A 20,784-nucleotide genomic window follows, 5' to 3' on the forward strand; every position below is an offset into this window, starting at 1 on the left:
ACGTGATCTTTAACATACTGGTCTACTGGTGAGTACATATTTGCCCTGATTTTGAATACATAAAGTGTCATGATAATCAGATCAACAATAACTGGTATTATTCTTCTTTTTCATAGGACGTGAAAGCCACCAGTAGCGTGGACTGTATTTGGACCCAGGCAATGGACGGCCTGAGTAATGACATAATTGGGTTCCTCCTTCCGACCCCAGACCAGTCTCAGTCTGAGTCTCAGATGTGCTGGGATGATGTTCACGAACATGATGCTCCTCACACATCGCCAACTGGGAATTATTTGCAGGAGTTAAACATGGAGAACAAGTGCATAGAGGATTCAAACGTGACCTCTGTGTCCATCTGCGACGTCGCAGCAGCAGCGAGGGAAGCGTCCACGGTCGACGAGCTTGTCGTAAAGATGATAGAAGTCAAGCAAGTCAGTGATGGACTGAATGTGGCCTACTCAGGAGATACGGTGACGCTTAAGACAGCGTTTCAGGAAGGGCTCATTCCTGCTTCTGTCTATGTTAACATTCTCCAGAGGCAGAAAATGGCACACGACCATTCTAATGCAAATGAATCCCATTTAGAAGCCATGCAGGTTAATAGACTGATACTGGAGTGCATAAGTGGGAATAAATCAGTGACACCAGGGAGAACTGTTAACACCATGACATCTGTCCACAACTTAGACAGAATATTAAAGTTGAATCCCTCTGAGGAAAATGTTGCTGCCCCAACAGAAAAGGATAATTCAAGAGCAACTCAAACAGTTAATTCTTCCTCTGGCAACTTGGACAATGGGGATGGAGTAAGAGTAGATGCAGAAGTTCAGTGTGACTTGATGAGTTTTAGCAGTACACTCATCGTACTTGGGAACAGGCATCAGTTCGTAGGCCTTGTGTTGCCTCGGCCGAATGAATGCCAGTTTAGTGCCGCATCATCGGAATACTATGAGCATCGCAGTACTGATGTGTTTGAAAGCAGGCTGCTCAGCAGTAGATGGAAAGTCGCAGCTTTTTATATTCCAGAAAATTCGGAGATTGTGGATATCAATGGTGCCGTACAAAATGGTTACATTGATGTTTACACGGCAGACATCTTAAAATCCATCGAAATCCCTGATGAGTTTCTCGATGTTGATCACCTTGATGAAAAGTTTTCATCTTGGCTCATGTATCGAAAACTCAAAGTAGATGGACGTAGTCATGATGGAGTTGTGTTTACTCCTTCGGAGACAAAGCAGCTTTTTACATCCTACCTAATGATAAATAGTTACATCGACCCAAAGTCTCAAAATAGGGTTTTAATACTTGACAAGCCCTTAATTAAAATGATCCATTTATTTCTTGAAGATTCTGTATTATATGATAGCACCCAACCCAGTATGGTGCCTTGGACTGTCCATACAGAAGATCTTTCGGAGCAGGAGGACTTTGAGGTGCCATTCATAAGTGAGAAAGCAGAAGATTTTCATTCATTTGATCATTTTGTCCCCTCATTTGATGGGGTACTTGACAGCAACATAAATGTAAATGATCTAGAAATGGATTGGATGGACAATGTCACAGAAGCTGTTACGCTCACTGAAAGACCAACAGACTACCAAACGCTTGAAGATCATTTATATATTGAGGATCAATATGATGCTAATGATGTTTACAATATTCCAACTACCCAAGAGCTTGCTTTTATCAACAAATGTAATGCTGACTCAGTATCGGTGTGTTCCGAGGAAAGCAGCCATCAGCTTGCTGCTGAGCTTAGTGCTGAGCCATTGTGCAATGCATCAAGGACGATCAATAACACTACAGATGGGGATGTGTTTAAGGGAGGAAAACATCACAGTGATAGTCAGTTGGATGCACAATTTGAAGAAAAGGGCATTTTGGATGACACATCTGTCAATGGCCTGGAGGGAACAACTAAGGAGACGGAGGAAGACATTTATTCAGAAGTCTTGATTTATTCAGAAGGAAAGTGCAGCCAGCCTTACCCGGATGATGATAATCTTGGTCCTGTTGATGTGAACGAAGACCGAGAAACGCATAATTCATCCAAGAGGAAGTCTTCTCTCCTGATAGAGGATGATATTGTTTTAGATGATGAGGCAGAAAAAAATTTAATGGAGATAAGTGATCATCATTCTTCTTCATTACTTTCTGGTCATGAGCCACTGATGATGTCACCCTCCCATAGGGAGGAGGTTTCTCCCGAGTGTGTCCTTCACTTGGAAGAATCAGCTTCACTCTCTGATGTCACCAACTCACTTAATGGAGTCAATACCTTGCTGGCTGATAAGCAGAATGAGTACCATGAAACTGCTGCTTCATCTTCACTTTGTGCTATTGCCCTAGAAAGCCACAGTGAGTCTTCCACTGATGTGAATCAATGTTACAAGGTTAACGCAATGTCCAGTGAGTATGATTTCTACAAAGCTGGAAATGTGACAACTTGCGAATTGGGAAAGTCATCATTTTTGGTTTCCCCTTTTGCCGAGGCTGAGAAAGGCTGCTCATCACCTGGAGATGTGGTCAATGAATTAGATGTACAAGGTAGCTCTGTCACAAAAGATGGCGACAGACTCCAGCAGATATTTCTTCCTTCAGAGAGTGGTTATGATCTCAAACCTGAGCCTGATACTTCAAAGCGTGATCTGCTCAGTGAAAGAGTTTTGAACCCATCATCCTTTCCATCTGTTTCATCGAATGAATTTACAGCAAAAAATCCCTATAATGATGAAAGTTGTGATATCGAATTTGTTCATCAGGAACAAACACTGACTGGTTTGAAATGCAGTCCAGTACACCCAGAAGAAAGACAAATAACAGAACCAAGTGATTCTGAGGAGAACTATCACAACTCAAGGGAGGTATGTGTAGGAGAAACATGTCAACAGAATATAAATATGGCTGAATCAGTTTCAAGCCCACCCACTTCACCAGACTCCACCCAGAATTCTGTGATCGAAGTGAAACACAAAGGCACTATACTTACTGATCAAAATGGGTTGGATGGAGATAGAAAACCTCCAGTAGTTCCGGATATTTTGCTGAATAAAACTTCTAATGGAAGTGATGATGCACTCAGTTCAGACAAAAATAAAACTGATGATGAAGTCCATGAAAGAAAGCCAGGGATGCTAACTGGAAATGTGAAAGACGAATGTGATGCCTTAACAATGAAAGATATAGAAGAGTCCATCGTCACCACTAGAAGAGATGAAGATAAATCTGATGCCCCAGCCAGAAACGACAAAATGAAGACTCATATCTCAGCCACAAACAATGAAGACTTTAGTGTTCAAATTAAAGAGGATGAAGAGTTGTTTGATGCCCCAAGGGGAGATATTCAAGAGGATGATGCGGACAATGTTCCTGGCAACATTGAAATGAATTCTGACAACCCAATGAGAAAAGATGAAGAGTGTTATGACGCCCCATCTATAAAAGATGAAGAGAACACCTTTTCACCAAATGGAGAGGATAAAGAATATTCCAGCGTGCCAATTGGAGATGATGAAGTGAGGTCTTGCCCTCAACCTATAAAACAAGGTACTGATGCTCCAACAGAACAAAATGAACAAATTGATGCTCAAACTAAAAACTTGGAAGACGAGTCCATTGTTCTGCATGAAAAAGATGAAACTGGGTCTATTAGCTCACTCATAAAACATGATGACGGGTTTCATACCCTCACTGGAAACACTGAAGATGAATACAATATCCTAACTACAAACAACAAAGAAAGTTCTGATATACCACGAACAAAAGATGAAGAAGGATCTCATGGATTTCAACAAGAGCCTGATATACTGACCAGTAGAGATGATAAAAATCATAATGCTCTGCCAGTAAAAGATGAAGAGAGATCTGATGACTTGGCTAAAAAAGTGAAGCAAGAGCTCATCTTTTTAGATGCACAACGTTTGAACAAAACTGAAACACAACAAGAGGGGAAAATCCGTGAAATGAAGCCTTGTTTTTTTATCAAAAAAGATGAAGTAGGTGAAAATGATGGTGCATTAACTGGAAAAGAGGTTGAAGAATCAAATGGCACGAATGAAAGAAATGAAGAGTTGTCTAAAACTGGAAAAGATGAAAACAAGATCACAATTTCAACTGTAATAGATGAAGACTGCAGCACCCCACAAGAAAAAAATGAACGGGTTTATGACGCCTCACTAATGAATAATGAAGATGGACCAAGTGACCCAACAAGACCAAACAAATTCCATGACCACCTTGGAAATGATGAAGACTCTTTTGATACAATGAGAAAAACCGGAAAGGACTTAGATTCTCCAACTACAAGAGATGAAGCTGTGTCTTATGTCCCACTTATAAAAAATGAGAGTGGTTGTAATGCTCTACCTGGAAAAGATGATGAGCAGTCTGTTGCCCCACCTCAAAAGGAGGAAAAAGATTCTGATGCCTTGCTATTGAAAGATGAAGAGCAGTATAACAACACAATTGGAAAGCCTAACTCTGATCCGGAAACTAGAAGGGACAAAGATGAGATGGTGGAGTGTGATGCTCTACCTGTGAATCGTGAAAACGAGTCTCCCTCAATAATGAAAGATAAAGAGGGATCGAATTGCACAACTGTAAATGTTAAATCATCTGATGGCCCAACTATAAAAGATAAAGCGAACTCACACACACAAACTGGAAATGAAGATTTTAAAGACCCAACTGGAAACACGATAGAGAAGTCAAATAACCAAATTAAAAGAAATGAAGACAACTCTGATGCTCCAGCAGCAAACGATGAAAAGTGGTCTGATGCTCCAGCAGCAAACGATGAAAAGTGGTCCGATGCCACATTAATAAAAGATGAAGGAGACTCTGAAAACTCAACTGGAGACTTTGAGATCCCAATTAATAGAGAGAACGAAGATTCAGATGCCCCATGTGGAATGCATGAGAGCAATGTTGTTCCAACAAGAAAATATGAAAAAGGGTCTGATGCCTCACTTATAAAAGATAAACAAGGGTCTGATGACGCAACTGAAGACGTTGAAGGGGAAGAGGAGTTTGATATCTCAACAAGAAGAGACAAAAAAGACTCCAGTGCACAAAAAGACAACTCGGTTGCTCCAGCACAAATAGTTGAAGATAAGTCTGATGCCCAACCTCTGTCATGTAAAGAAGATACCTCGGCTGGAAACATTTTCAATGAGTATTGTGCCCCAGATATAAAAGAAAACGACTCTGAACTACCACCTTCAAAAGATAAAGAGTATTCTGAACCTCACAGCAGAACAAATGAAGAGGATTCAGATGAAGATGGGTCTTATTACCCGCATGGAAAAGATCGAGAGAGCTCTTGTATGCTACCCGAAAAAGATCAAGAGTATTCCAATGTCTTAACTGCAAAATATGAAACGGGCTCCGATGCCACTCTTGCAAAGTCTAATGCCCCAACTGGGATATATAAAGAGGTGTCTGAAGTGTCACTTTTAAAAACTGAGAAAGCATCTGAAATGCCAACTAGAATCATTGAAGAGGAGTCCAGCACTTTGAATAAACAAAACGAACCAGAGTCTGAACAAGATGAAGAAGGCTCTGATACTCTACCTGGAAAAGCTCAAGGGGACTGTTTTACTCCAATAGGAGAAGACAAGGGGGAGTTTGCAGGTCAAACTCTAAAATATGAAAAGGAGTCTGATGTCTCAGTTATAAAAGATGTAATTGAGTATCCTGGCATATCCCAAAAAGAATGTTGTATCCCAATTGAAGGCAATGAATTCTGGTGTCATACCTCATCAAGAAAAGACTCTGATGCTCAAATTAGAAAAGATGAAAAGGAGACTGATGCCCCAATGAGATTAGATGAAATCAGGTCAAATGTCTTACTTCCAAAGGATGAAGAGAGGTCTCTAATGCCAGCTGAAAGTATGGTAGAAGATTCTAGTACCATGTATAGGCAAAATGAACAAGACTCTGAAAACGCTGCCAAGTCTGATAACCAACTTGGAAATAATAACGGTAATTATTCTCCTCCGACTGAAGATGGAGTGGAGTCTGATGTCATGCCTGTACAATATGAACAAGGGTCTGATTCTTTACTCCTAAAAGATGAAACGGCATCTTATGACACAATTAAAAAAAATCAAGAGTCTGATATCCCAACTACAAGAAATGAAGACTTGTATCATGCCACATCTATAAAAGCATTTGATGCCCAAACTAGACAAAATGAAGAGGAAAAAGACGAAGAAGGCTGTGACATGGCTGCGAAATACATTGAAGAAGAGTCCAATAGCCCAGCTAGAAGAAATAAAGAACACTTTGGAAAAGATGAGTGCATTGATACCCTGACAGGAAACATTGAAGAAACATTCCATGTTCCAACTAAAAAAGCTCAAGTCTCTGAAGATGTGTTTGAGAAGGATGATGAGAATGATCTAACTGGGAAAGTTGAAGAGAAATCCAATGTCCTGTCTAGAAGAGATGATAAAGCCTCTGATGCAGCACTTGGAAAAAAGAAATACGATTCTGATGCACCATCTGAAAAAGACGACTTTGATGCACCACCTGAAAATCTTGAACAGCGGTTTGAGCCCTTCCTAAGAAATGACGAGTTGAATACTCCAAAAGGAGATGCAGAAGACTCTGATGTATTTCCTTCAAAATATGAAGGCTCACCTGAAGCCACGCTTGTAAAAGATAAGGAGAACTCTCCAACTGGAACAGATCATGAAGATGCAAAAGATGAACGAAACTCAGAATCTTCAATAGAAAAAGAGAAAGAGCAGTCACTTGCTCCCACCATCCAAATGCAGTTTCTACAGGTACTTCAAAGTGTCTCCTCAGGCCAAAACCTCTCAATGCTCCAGGAAGTGATGGAGAGCCGTGCTTTAGGGAGTGATACTCACACCCTGGAATGTATCAAGGAGGAGAGCTCAGAGGATGAACTGCTGGCAGAGCACTCGCCTATTCTCTCCACCGACAATGTGGACGAGATCAAGAAACCGGTAAACCATCTCATCTTTGGTGGAAATGACACCTAATTTCTCTCTGTTTGCCTTATAAACATCTTATGTGGATCTCTGATGCTTTCCTACAGATATTCTCTACTCAGGATTACCTTGAGTGTGTTGGCAGACTCCAAGATCACGCCGATGTTTTAGACGATGTTAGAAAAGACCTTTTAATCGGAGAACCAAATGGCACCAACATGGAGGAATTGCAGATGCAAATAGATGAAACCCAGGTTAGAAAGTCAATTGTAGGACATATGAGTGAAGTCACAACATTAGGTACACCTGCACGATCATATCGAAATACAACAATTGTGCGAGTGTACTTAATTTTGTGGTTTGCCACTGTACAGTACATTTTAACGCTTAAATTTGCTTTTATCCAGTCACTGGAGTCCCAAGTTTACTTACTTGCTGGTATCCTGAATGAAGATATGGAAAAGGCCAAACTGCTCTTAAATGCTCCTGACGAGAACATCCCCGCACAAATCCGCAAAGATCTGTCTTCAACATATGAGGAATTACAGCAAAGTTTTACTACGGTTTGCCAAGAGTGTGCAGAAAAAACTCAGTCGTTGTTTCGGGCCATGGAAAATAGTAAGAAGGTGAGGTTTGAAACAGAAATAAATGCAGCACAAGAATTTTCATCGAGGTTGGTTTGCTCTTACTGTGATTTCAGGCATATTTGGAATCAACATACCAGAAACATCTTGCTGATCTCGATATGTTGGTGGGCCTCATCCAAAAGGAACTAAATATGGCAGATATGGATTTCAACACTTGTGATGTTGAAGCACTCAAATGCTGCATCCAAAGAAACAAGGTATTTTAATTGGTAAATGATCTAAACCAGCTTTACGTAAACGTTTTTGGAAGAAGAAACACTTTCCTTGCAGAGGAAAAAACACGTGTACTCCTTTTTTCTTGTTCCAGGATGCTGAAAGTCATTTTTATCAAGATGTTAAACTCAAATTAGAGGACGTCACATTTGCTATCCAGAGTTTTATTTCCGAGCACGCCCACTTATTGAGTCCCGCTCAGAGCAGTTGCCTCCTCAAGTGCCTCAGTGGCACTCAGAGAACCTTCAGGGACCAGATGGACAAATTTGTCGCCATGAGATCTACCTTAGATGTCCTCTTGGACACCAAGGAGAAGGAAGACCAGAAGAAGGTCTGCATATGGATATGCTGCTCAGTATCACAGATGATGTAACATCTGTGTTGGCATGGATCTTATTTGTTTACATCTTGTTTGTATCTCATTTGTTTATTTATGAATATAATTGACTGATGTTCTGACGAGAAACTGTGATGGCATGATCCAGTGCTTTACACTAACCTCTCTGCCGATTGTGTTCGACAGGCCTCCAAGAAACCCTTGTGCAATTAACGTTGGAAACAACACACTGCTGGAATTCCTTCCACAGTGATCTAATATATTTACTCAATCTGTGTAACGTCTCTCTGTTCTTCGTTTCTTCTCAAGACCAATGCGATGACTGGCCAGCATGTTTACAGCATACCAGATCTTATGCCGAATGAGATATCTGATGCATATTTTTACTGACTTTGTCTAAGCAGGTATTTTTACTAATCAGATGGCCTTGCCTTTTTTCGTCTACAGCTCATATTGGAAAGGCAGCAAGAGATTGCAGACAAGTTAGAGGAAGTGTGCGACAGTCTCACTTTGACTGAGAACCGTTTGATTGGGCACCAACAGCAGGCTAGCAATGCTGAGTGCGTCACAGACCTGCAGCAGTACCAGCAGGAGCATCAGGTACAACAAACATTTTGGCTTTAATTGACATCATGGTCTAACCTTTTCTCTTGTTTAATGAATGCCTCATTTCAAGGCCTTGCAAAAAGACGTCTTAACAAACGCCACTGCGCTGAATGAGGTCATAACAAGTACGAAAACGTTTTTGGAGGAAAATCGGGGCAAGTTGACGGCAGAGCAAATTGCTGATATTGAGACAAAGTTGGAAGAAGCAAAAAGCAAAGCTAAGCTTATCCAAAAGCAAGCTGAGGAGTCCAGGAAGGACTTAGAGAAGGTTGTAACCACTGCTATAAAGCAGGAGAGTGAAAAGGTCAGCAAATGTTCACCTTTGTACATCTTTAATGTATAATACTAGAATCTAAATGCAAATATTTTATTGTGCTACTTTATGGCAAATTGTCTATTCAGGCTGCAGCTGTTGAGCGTCTTGAGGAAAGCAAGAACAAAATAGAAAGTCTGCTAGGTTGGATCTCAAATATTGGGGATCAAAATGGACGAAGCATTGATGAAACAGACCTCATAAGCAAAGACAATGGAAACCTGCCAGAGGAGACATTAGACAAGTTGCGGAAAGAAAAGAAGGATGATGCAAATGGAAACAATTTACTTCGAAGTGAAAGTGGTTTTGATGGGCAAAGTGACGCCTGCATGGATATTGACAAGCAGTATGAAAGAGTCAAGGTACGTTTGATTTACTGCATCACAAGACACACAAACCTGACACTTGGCAAAAAAAATGTTTTTGCTGTTCATCCTAACATACAATATTACCATTGAATTCATTTGTAACTATCAGATCAAATCGGAGTGTGAAGTTGTTTGTCATGCTTTTATGGCTGTGAAGTGTACAACACCTTTTTATTATATACTTAATGTCTTTTTTTGTTGCTGCAGGCTCACCATCAGGAGATTCTGTCCCAACAACAGGATTTGATCATGGCCACCCAGTCAGCCCAAGCTCTTCTGGACAAGCAAGCCGATGTTCTGTCTCCACAGGAAAAGGAAAAACTGGAGAAGAACATTCTGGAACTGAAAGGGCGCTACAATGCCTCTCTCACCCAAGCTGAGCAGCAGATGAAGCAGGTACAATGTGTCCAGGAGGAGCTGAAGAAGTTTCAGGATGATTGCAAAGAGTTTGAGGACTGGTTAAAACAGGCTGAGGGTGAGGTGGAGCATTTGGGTGCCTCAGCGGGTTCCCTAAAAATCCTCAATGACAAACTTCTCAGACAGAAGAGCTTTTCAGAGGATGTCATCTCTCACAAGGGAGACCTTCGTTTCATCACCATTTCGGGCCAGAAAGTTCTGGATGTGGCAAAAGCATGTGAAGTCGTTGACCCAGTGGCAAAAAATAGCCTGATGCAAGTGGATACTTCAGGAACTTGTTCTGCTGTCAAGGACAAACTAGACTCTGCAGCTAGTCGATATAAGACACTTCACTCTCAGGTATTTTGTTGGGAAAATCACTTGCATGTAGTGACACGTATCTACCACTTGGCAGCAGCATTTGTCTTAGAAAAATATGTGTTGATTTGATGCCACACCTTAAATCATCATTCAATTGATTTCAGTGCAATCAACTTGGCAACAATCTCAAAGATGTCGTTGACAAGTATAAGAAATACGATGACTCAAGTTCGGATCTTCTTAAGTGGCTCGGGAGTTCCGAAGAGGAGGCGAGGAAGCAGCAGTCAGAGGCCATCGCTGCTGAGCCACAAATTCTCCAGACACAGCTGGAGGACACTAAGGCAAAAAACACGACAAATTTGATTTGTTATAAGCATTTGACTCTATCTTCCTCACCGCATATTCATGTTGTCATCCGCAGGCTTTACAAGGTCAGATGAGCGGACATCAGACTGCTATTGACACGCTACGCAAAACAGCAGATTCTTTGATCTCATCTGATGGAAACCTGCTGAGCAACATAGATGAGATCCAAGAGACAGTAGGTAAGAGTCGACATGTCCTAATAGCTGCTTTTTAAATCATCATTTGGATAATTTAAGTTTGTATGACGACGGGATACTTGGTTTTGTGCTCCAGATGACATCGTGGAGCGGTATGACAACTTGTCCAAGTCTGTGAGTGATCGCAATGAGAAGTTGCAGATGACTTTGACTCGCTCCATGAGTGTTCAGGATGGACTGGATGAGATGATGAGATGGATGGAGGGAGTGGAAACCAGCGTGAAAGAGAATGGCACAATTCCACTGGACTCTGCATCCATCACAGATATGTTGAGTAAAGAAACAGTAAGTATTTTTCTTTCATGTTAATTTTCCAGTGTTGGAGTCAAATTCTAAATATATCATGTTCTGCTTTTAAAGGCCATAGAGCAGGACATAGCAAGTCGCCAGAGCAGCATCGCAGCCATGAAATCTAAAGTGACCAAGTTTGTGGAAACAGCTGACCCCACCTCCGCGGCACTCCTGCAGTCCAAAATGGATGCCCTCTCCCAGCGCTTCTTGGACACGTGTGACAAGCACAAGCAGAAAGTTTCACGTCTGGAACAGCTTAAAGACAAGGTGGAGCAGTTTGAGAAGGTCGCAGAAAATGTCCAGCAGTTTGTTATGAAGCGTTCGCAAGATCTGCATGAGACCGACGGGCCAGGGAAAACCTTTGAAGAGCTCTCTGAGCTAACGCAGGTGAATAGACTGCCAAAAAAAATACAATTTAGCATCTGTTGCTGAAACAAACAACAAAGAATGTTTTTTTTTTTCTAGAAAACAAAAGCTGAGATGGCTGAACATGCCAGTAATTTGGAGAAGTTGCAGACGTTGTCGAAGGAGCTGTGTGAAATGAGCAAAGATGGTAACAAAGCAGTGATGCAGAGCAAGATGGATAATCTCTCAAACATCTTCAGCACCTTCAAAGACACTCTCAAAGAAAAGTACTTCCCATTTCCTAACTTTGCGCATGAAAAAGTTGCACAGAGTAAACAAATGACACTTGCTGACTTATTTTGTCTCCTCTGCAGGGAAGAGGAGGTATCATCCTGTCAGGACCTGCTCGGAGAGTTCAGGTCTGTGGCCAGTGCTCTCAGCAAGTGGCTAGAAGAGACCAATGAGAAAGTGCCCGTGGTGCAGAAAAGTTGCAGTGCAAAAAGTTTGGAGAATGACCTCCAAATAATCACTGTGAGTCACCAGATGCAGTTGTCAAATGAATCCAAATTTTATTTGTATATAAATAACAGATGTAATGAAAGCAACGTTTTATATCTCTCCAGCTGCCATTTATCCAACAGTACATATCTTGATGAATAAAACTTTTTTTAATAGGGATTACTGGAGGAATGGACATCTAAAGGCCCTGCTGTGCAGGACTTGAACAATAGAGGATCTTCACTATGTAGCCACATTGCGATTCTCACATCCCCTGCCAAAGCGAAGATCCCTAACAAAACAGGTAAACCCACACAACACCAGCTGTATGAATCATAAAAAAAAGTGCACGATTGTTATTATTGTGCACGCTAATGTTGCATCGTTGCTACCTGGGAAATGTGTCCTTGACTTAAGCTTTGTCCTCATGTCTCTGCATTAGCTCTTACTAACGGTGGTGGTCCAGCAAGCCATTCCTACCTAACCAATAAAGGTAATCGAGTGGGCAAGAGGGTATTGCAAAGTGAATGAAATTAACATTCCTCGGTTTGGCTATGTTGTGGGACTGGATAATGTACTGAAATGTTATTAGGGGCATGCAATACAATCAAATCATGGCTAACATAAAGCCTGGACTGTTTGTTTTAGTATATCAGGGAAAACCTTGGCATGAGAAGCTTTGGGACTTGATTTCATTTCTAAATATTTGTATGTGTCCTAACATAATTCTGAAATCTAAGATCCCTACATTTACGATATGAGGTCACCTCTATAGCTTTTTTCAAGGTGAGTCTATGTATATGATTTATATAAAGTAGGTCATGAAATCACTAAAACACACCGACGTTTTATCTTAAATTGTTCTCTCACTTTCTGAAAATATGTTTGGGCCCATTACTCTCTAATGCGTACCATTGTGTCAGTAATGTGTTAACTTGCAAACAAAGAAACGACACGCTATTCATGTTTTAATTGTGTTAAATCCTCAGAGCTGATGACAATTCAGCAAAATATGTCCTTCGTCAATGAGGGCTATTCCTGTCTGGGTGACACTCTGAAGAGTCGAGCAGCTGAGCTGAATGGATCCGTGCGGGAGCTGAAGGATGCCAAAAAGGAGACGGAAAACATGATGACGTGGCTGGAGGACATGAAAAAAACAGCAGCTTCTTGGAAGAATGGTGCCACAGAGAAAGATGCAGTGAAAACACAACTTGAACAGCAGAAGGTGATGAGAGCAGATGTTATCAAGTACTCTTTAAAAAAAAAAAAAAAAAGATCCTGTGAAAATTTCTAATAGCTTGTCTTTAAATGCTGCAAAAAAAGATGCATCCATGGATTTTACTGTTATGAGCTGAGTTCATCTCATATAATTAAAGATCGGCGAAGTGAGCAAGAATACTGCTCGTTAATATCTTCAATCCATATAAAGATGCAAGCCTTTTTCTCAGGCCGAATTTAACGAGCGTGAAATTACAATTCATATTGATTCAATAAAGACGGACGAATGGACAGGCAGACAGCATACAGCATGTTTTTTTCCTGTAATTATTTGTTTGTTCTTTAGGTGTTTGAAGAGGACATGAAGCAGAAGAAAGAGCAGCTCCACAAGCTGAGGGAGAAGCTCATTGACTTGATTGAAACTCATCCAAACTCTCAAGAAGCTGACAAATGGAAGCAGATGTTGGCAGAAATTGGTAAGCATTGTTGTTTTATGGAATCCCATAAATATAATTTGACTTTTAAAATCTCTAGAGGCTGTGATTGACTAGTGATTTGTCCAGAATGCACCCTGCCTGTCGTCGAATGTCACAGCAGCTGCTTTTTTGAAATTAAATTAACACCTTTCGATAGCCAAATGCTGCGCAGTGTGAGATATGGACACTTCACGGAATGACGCTGACTCATGCTCTGTTGCTGTAGATGCTGCTTGGGCAGATATCAGTGGCTCCGCCTTGGAGAGGAAGCAGCACCTGGAGCAGTCCAACAAGAATTTGGACATTGTCCAAAGTACTCAACTTCAGCTTGGTCAGTGGCTGTCAGAGAAGGAGATGATGATGAGTGTCCTTGGACCGCTCTCTATTGACCCCAACATGCTGAAAATGCAGAAGCAACAAGTCCAGGTAAACACAATTTAAGTTGTTTCAAAAGTACAACATTTTAGAGATAAAGGTATAAAGGTAGATATAAGGTATGTACAAAAAACAATTTGTATTTTTTCTTGATAAAATGCAACTTTATTTTTGTACGATTTCATATACTGTCCCTTTACTGTCCTTCACAATTTCTATCTTGCCATTGCGATGAGACTCATGAAATAAGTTGGGTAGGTTTCGGACCTTGTGAATGAAAAAGGTATTTCTTCTAATCAGTCATCAAGTAAGTAGGACAAACTGAACAAGTTGACTTTTTCTCTTGTTTAGATCCTACAGAACGAATTCAAGAGCCGCAAGCCTCAGTTTGAGCAACTAAAGGAAGCCGCATCTGCCATCTTAAACTCATCAGATAACCAGGACCCCTCAAATGGAAAGCTGGTGAGGGAGCAGCTCACTACTGTTACTGAGAAATGGCAAGGACTTATAGGACAGCTGGATCAGCGAGATGCCCTCATCGACCAAGCTGCGGTGAAGACGGGGCAGTTCCAAGAGCTGTTGAGGACTCTCGGCCAGACCACCAGTCAGCTGGAGGATCAGCTCAGCGGGCATCAAGCCAGCAGTACCCAGCCCGATGCAGTAAAGAAACAATTGGAAGATGTCCACAACATCTCGGTCCAGCTGAGGGAGGAGAGGGGGAAGCTGAAAGAGGCTGAAGCCGTTCATGCGGAGCTCACAGCGATGGTGACTGAGGACTATCTGAAAGCTGACTTAGACAGGCAGCTGGAGACAGTCAGCAAACCTCTGCGACAGCTGGAAGAGAGAGCAGGTTTGTCATTTTTATTTTATGACAATAGAATTAAGAAAAAAAATGTGGCTCCATCTACAGCTAGTTTTTGTTGAAACTCACTCTTGTAAGATTAACACCATGATTGCAGTGTGAGTCATTCTTCTCGTTACAAATTTTTAAGCCTTGACAAAGTCCACCCTCTCTGAGTCTTCTTTTTGTCGTGCTGCAGCCAAACAAATTGAGCAGCTGAACTCAACCTTCGCCAGCTCCCAGCAGTTTCATCAGACCTCCAAAGATTTCCAGTCATGGCTGGCTCAGAAACTGCAAGACCAGTTGAAACCTCAGCCCATCTCTGCCAAAGTGGATGTCCTTGAAAAAACTCTGGATGAGCACAATAACCTGCAGGTGGCTCTCAGAGAAGAAGAAGCCACTTACAGTTCAATAGCAGGGGAAGGCGAAATGCTTCTGCAAAGCACTGATGGTGCAGAAAAGTTGGCGCTGCAAGGTCAACTGTCTCTTCTCTCCTCTAACTGGCAGGAGGTGAAAAAGAGCTCCGATGCACAGGGTGAAAAACTTAAGACTGCCCTACAGAGAGCGCAGAAGTTTGAAGAGCATGTGGAGAAGCTCCACACTTGGGTGAAGGAGTGTGAAGCCAAAGAGGGTCGAGTCAAACTTGCTGTTGAGCCTGTTGCTGTAGAGGATGCTGTAGCTCAAGTAAAAGCTCTTCAGAAGGACGTGGACAAGCACAGAGGGATGGTGGAACAGATGAACAATGCTGCAGGGAGCCTTCTCGAGGTGGCTGACGCTGACACGGATGAAGTTAAAAAAGAGGCGGAGAGCATTTCTAAAAGAGTGGACTGCGTATTGGAAGGTCTACAGAACAAAAGAGAATCCTTGGAAAAAATCTCATATACAGTTAAAGAATTTAATGAAGATTTCAAGGAGACTAAGGCTCATCTAGAGGGAGCTAAGAAGCTCCTGGATGCTTATGAATCCCAGGGAGTACAGGCCTACAGCAGTAAGAACTTGACCAACATGAAAGCTCAACAGAAAAGCCTTGAAGGGCTGCAAAACCAAGTCGAACACCTTACGAACTTGGCAAAGACCCTCGTGGTTGATCTCCCGGATGCTGATGGAGTGACAGACTTGTTACTGCAAGCTGACAGTTTAGAAAAGGAATACAGCAGCCTTAACAAGAAGCTAGAGGAGACATGCCAGGTCCTGGAAAGTAAATTGCAGGGCATCGGGCAGTTCCAAAACAGCATCCGGGAGATGTTCACCCGCTTCACAGACCTGGATGATGAGTTGGACAACATGGCTCCGGTAGATCTGGACTTGGTTGTTCTTAAGGAGCAGCAGGAGAACATTGAGAGCTTTTTAGCACAGCTGCAAGCGCTGATGGTCAACACGGCCGATGCAGGAGATGGCTGTAAAAGGATGCTCGAAACGGACTCCTCACCTGACCTGTTGGGTCTGAAGAGAGACCTGGATGCGCTGAGCAAGCAGTGTGGCAAGCTGATGGACCGAGCCAAAGGCAGAGAGAGGCAGGTGCAGAGTACTCTGCTCAAGCTGGAGGAGTTCTGTGGAAAACTTCAACACGTGGATGATCAACTCTGCAAAGCTGAAGACAAGGAAGCCTCCCAAGGAGCAGTCGGCATGGAGACAGACATTATCAATCAACAACTGGAGGTTTTTAAGGTGCGTGACCGAACGTTCATCTTGTTCCACAAGTCACAAATTAGATGAAAAAATTCTATTTCAGGTTCAGAATCAAGCCAATCACAGTTTTTTGTTAAGCAACTTTTGTAGTTTCATAGTAGCGCTAAAATATTCAGATCATTTCCATAGCACCGACTCACAATGGAGCACATGACCAGGAGGTTTCTTTCGAACCCTCTGAGTACAAAAGCCACAATCCTCCAGGGACTGCATGCTCGTCAAAGAAATCAGCCGTTAACAAAAGAGCCATTGCTTAAAGCAGAAGGTAGATTTTTGGGACGCAGCCAGGTGGTGACCAGCAGGGTGTCATTTTAGTCCCGGATGATGGATATGGGCTTCCATCCTTTGTAGCCATGTCAAGTGATTAGAGCCAGCTTCAAGTTCCGTTTTCCTGATGTGTTCACTTCAAGTAAACAACCAGGAAAGAAGCGAATGTAGAGGTGAACAGTTTTTGCCTCTATTGCTTGCACTCTTTTGAGGACAAATATGTTTGAGTGTGTTTCTGGGAATCTCAGTCCCATTTATTCAGGCCAACATCTGTGAGGTCATAGAGTATTTTAATTGTGTTGGGATCTGAGAGAGGGCCGGGGTCACCAACTTTGTTCTCCCTCACCAAACTCATCCAAGCTTGATTTGTGCACTGAGGCACAGCCATGCTGGATCACACATTTCTTCTAACTGGCATATGTGATGAACACGCCTTTCCCATACACAATAGAAACTTTTATGTTATCATTATTGATGGATTTAACTTAGACATGTCATCCTTGTAATCAAAGCCATATATCCATGATCTATCTTGAAGGTCTGTTTTGAATACTTTGCATGTCGTCATTGTTATCAGTGAGGGATAAAACGTAGCTATTAACAAGGTTTTGACACAAATATTTTAAAAGCCTGTAAATTCCTTTGCAGTATTCCCAAAAGAGGATTAGCCTACATTCAGAACTGTAACATGATAAACACTTGAGGTCAGTATTAAATAACATGACAGTAAAACAATGTAAACAGATGTGTTTTGGCCCAGTGACACAGATGTGTCTGTGGAAATATGTAGGTCAAAGGATTGTTTTGTTTTTGGGGGGTACAAAAGGGGGGTGCCACAATGTGTCAGCTCCTTTTGAATTGCAAAGATTCTAATAGGATGGGGGATTCCTGCTGGGTAGGAGGAGATGTTTTCAACCCCTCTTTGTCCTGGGAATCAGCTGGGAATTAGTGGGAAAACACCCTTTGTATTCATTTATGTCAAAGGGTTGTCAAAAGCAGAATCAGACTTTCTTTGCATTAGCTTTAAAACAACACAATCCAATGGCATCATACTCTGATTCGTAGTCTGTGGATAAGCGTTGTTACGAACTTAAGTGAGAGAAGAATAAACAGAGAAGAAGGGCTCTTGGGTTGCTCTCTTTCACGGGCTCTTACCATTTTAGGTCAGGTTTTGAAAGAGATATGCCTGACGTCAACTCAAGAAGCTTGCCTGTGAAAGGTGCATACTGTATGGACTGTTATCTGTATGTACTGTATGTGATCATTCTCACTCTAATGACCAAAATGCGCTGGGGGTTATAGCGTTGGTGACTCGTGCTCTTCAGACATTACATCAGAGCCTGTTTTCATTTAAAATGGAATATCTATCTTCTTAGTCACTGGAGTTCATCTACGTTAAAGAAAAAAAATTACTCACTGCCACACACCAATGACACATTCAAGCATAAGTATGGAATAATTAATAGAGAGGTGGCCGGGTATCAGCCTGGTTCATGAAATTATAGTCCATGAATGTTTGTTATCTCTGGTTGCCGTGGCAATGACTGCCTGAGATGACGATCTTCTATTTCAAACTATTCCATTACAATGACTTTGAAACAGACTCATGTCTTTTTTTTTTATTCCATCTGCTAAATAAGCAGTAAAACAAAGCCAGAAGATGTCTCATCAATTTCATGGCAATAATATGTAATTGGCTGGAAGAAAACATTTCTACCAAAAGTGAAATATTTTTTTGTGTACACGTGTTATAGAGACTGAAAAAGCATGTCAGAAAGAACTGTTGGCCAAGCAAAACATAGCAGTGAGGAAAATAAAGTCTATATGTATAATACATTTCAGATTTCTGCAAAACACTTTATAATGTGGGAAAATTAGCAGATTGCTTAGTTTAAGTCCAGTGGCCATTCGAGCTCTGTCTCTATTTAGTGGGAGGTTGATAAATGGTCCAGTTTGGGGAAAATTTATAAAAAGGTTTTTTATCGCACTAATTTTTTGGTCTTGCTGAAATAAAATACAAACTTTAAAAGTACAGAATTATGGACAGCATCAACAAATATTGAACTGTACAAGAAATCAAGAATGATGGAGAACATTTTTCTTTTTTTTAATCCCGGCAGATCTCAGACGGTAATTCATCTCTGTCAGCATCTTTTTCCATCTCCACTCATGCGTGATAATCGGGACAAAGAAGTTGAGATTGTTTGCTCCTTTTGTCGTTTGGTGGCGCTGAAAATCAGGCCAACAAAAATAAATTCCTGTCATCATCTGCTTGATATCCTCCCGCTGCTCTCTACTCCGGTCACAAGACAAAAAAAGACCCTTCTTGCACTTGGCATGGGAGCCGGTGTTAAATTACCTGCGACCTGTGCCTCGCTCAGCATTCCAGAGTAATTAAGAGTATCTGCAGGGTTCAACACAACCGTCCTGTGGAAGAAAAGAAAATGGAAAAAAAAGGATACACAGAGTTGAAAACATTGAGATGAGAGCCAGGCAATCTGAAAGAAAAAATACAACATGAAAGAAAAGTGATTATGTCAGGATGTAAAAGATGACTTAGAAGTGAAGTCATAAAAGCCACGCAGACATAAAGGGGGAATTATAAAGGGGGGTTGGGTTGGAGGGTCGCGTTGACCAATCAGCATTTGCCGGTGCAGTTTCGAGCACAAATGGAGTTGTGGCAGATGTTGTGGGAATAATGAACGGGGGCGGGGCATGGAAGCCCCTGCCAGGAGGGTGTCTGTCATTGCGAGCCGAGTGGCGAGGGAGAAAGGGCAGGCTGTTTTGTTTATCCTTCGAGTACCAGCACACATTGGAATAAGCCACACTTTTTCCAAGAGCCTGTCGGAATTCACGCGTGGATATTTCACTTTGCACATTTGGGACTTCAAGGACTGATGCTGGCAACATTTCAGAGGAAAAAGGATGCACCTTGAACCAGAAGAAATGGGATTAACTTTTGTCAGTGGAATGAGGGAGAAGCCTAAAGGGAGAGCCTAAATGGATCCTCGATGAAACTTCAGCACTGGAATATAATTTATTTAACTGCGCTTTTGTATATCCATGCACCATAATTTATGAGATGCTATTTTTATGTAAAATACACAAATATTTATTATTTATAGGGGATTATAAAAAAGAAAACTAATTTGCACAGTTTTATTTTCGAAGAGTACGCACGCACTGAAACAAGCCTATCAGATAGTAGATTTCTTTTTTTTCTTTGTAGACAATAGCGTGTATGTTTTGGCATGGGGAAACCGCTGAGCCGACCAGATTGCCTCAGACAAAACCCATCCTGCGTAGGAAAGGGGGAGGAGGAGGACCTGAACATTGATGACTGCTATGTGCCTCAGAGGTCCATTTATGACACTGTGCGACTCAATGAGCAGATAGACTCAAGCTCTAAGGGTAGCCTCACATCCCGTCACTTTGCGGGTACCCTACCCTACACCCACCGCACTCTTGACTTTAGCAGCCTGTGTGGAAATGGAGTCCTCTCCAACTCCAGTTCTTTTGAGCTCCGTACTCGTAAACCCGCCTTGTTGGACGAGCGGGCCGTATTTGACGGACTCAAACTCAACGGGAATGTCATCAGAGCGACAGATACAGTACTGCCAAAGGCACGTCCCCAAAGTGGAGAAAATCAACCTAAATTTCGGCGGTCATGGAGGACGTTTGCCCCTACAAATCTTGGAGAGTATGCCAGCCACAGTGGAATTTTATGTTCCGGTAGTGTTGAGAGACCAGGATTGATCAGTGGAAGAAGAGGGCAGAGTGTGACCAGCTCTCTGACATCCGAAGAAGACTCTGGCTTGTATAGTCCTACTGTAGAGAGGGAACGTCATGCTCAACGATCCCACAGAAAGCCGGGCCCTGGATCAAGGAGCCTCTCTTCTTCAGAGGCCATGCACTTGTCTGGGGACTTAAAAAGGCTTCGGTCCCTAAGTTCAGGACAAGATGAATTCCCGTTCACGCCTACTCGGGAGAATCATTCCCTTTACCAAAGTGGTTGCCTTGTTCAAGAGCCACAACAGGTGCAATCTGACATGGTAAACTTG

The 20,784-nt window shown here is 41.9% G+C and overlaps 1 protein-coding gene and 1 long non-coding RNA gene across 6 annotated transcripts in view; one reads left to right on the plus strand and one right to left on the minus strand.

Moving 5' to 3' along the window:
• dst (dystonin) overlaps nucleotides 1-20,784 on the plus strand; it is a 77,594-nt gene that overhangs the window by 36,347 nt on the left and 20,463 nt on the right. For 4 of the 5 annotated variants that reach the window (XM_088385804.1, XM_088385805.1, XM_088385806.1 and 1 more), the window contains 17 exons: nucleotides 8,604-8,756; nucleotides 8,833-9,066; nucleotides 9,165-9,437; nucleotides 9,651-10,199; nucleotides 10,325-10,501; nucleotides 10,582-10,705; nucleotides 10,800-11,008; nucleotides 11,084-11,401; nucleotides 11,480-11,646; nucleotides 11,734-11,890; nucleotides 12,035-12,161; nucleotides 12,300-12,350; nucleotides 12,847-13,082; nucleotides 13,422-13,551; nucleotides 13,778-13,977; nucleotides 14,278-14,776; nucleotides 14,967-16,435. In XM_088385804.1, the coding sequence (XP_088241930.1) occupies nucleotides 8,604-8,756; nucleotides 8,833-9,066; nucleotides 9,165-9,437; nucleotides 9,651-10,199; nucleotides 10,325-10,501; nucleotides 10,582-10,705; nucleotides 10,800-11,008; nucleotides 11,084-11,401; nucleotides 11,480-11,646; nucleotides 11,734-11,890; nucleotides 12,035-12,161; nucleotides 12,300-12,350; nucleotides 12,847-13,082; nucleotides 13,422-13,551; nucleotides 13,778-13,977; nucleotides 14,278-14,776; nucleotides 14,967-16,435 (5,073 nt within the window). Of the gene's footprint in view, nucleotides 1-116; nucleotides 6,975-7,066; nucleotides 7,214-7,366; nucleotides 7,586-7,659; nucleotides 7,804-7,913; nucleotides 8,151-8,603; nucleotides 8,757-8,832; nucleotides 9,067-9,164; nucleotides 9,438-9,650; nucleotides 10,200-10,324; nucleotides 10,502-10,581; nucleotides 10,706-10,799; nucleotides 11,009-11,083; nucleotides 11,402-11,479; nucleotides 11,647-11,733; nucleotides 11,891-12,034; nucleotides 12,162-12,299; nucleotides 12,351-12,846; nucleotides 13,083-13,421; nucleotides 13,552-13,777; nucleotides 13,978-14,277; nucleotides 14,777-14,966; nucleotides 16,436-20,784 lie in introns of all 5 variants that reach the window. The other variant, XM_088385808.1, reaches the window with a different exon arrangement.
• Nucleotides 18,328-19,367, minus strand: LOC148393231 (uncharacterized). Its single transcript, XR_015860609.1, has 2 exons — nucleotides 19,083-19,367; nucleotides 18,328-18,952 (listed from the first exon to the last, which is right to left on the minus strand). It is a non-coding gene; the product is annotated as an uncharacterized LOC148393231 (long non-coding RNA).

The sequence above is a fragment of the Syngnathus floridae genome, chromosome 9 (genome assembly GCF_059516105.1).
Source record: "Syngnathus floridae isolate MCC-2025c chromosome 9, RoL_Sflo_1.0, whole genome shotgun sequence".
NCBI classification, from domain to species: Eukaryota; Metazoa; Chordata; class Actinopteri; order Syngnathiformes; family Syngnathidae; genus Syngnathus; species Syngnathus floridae.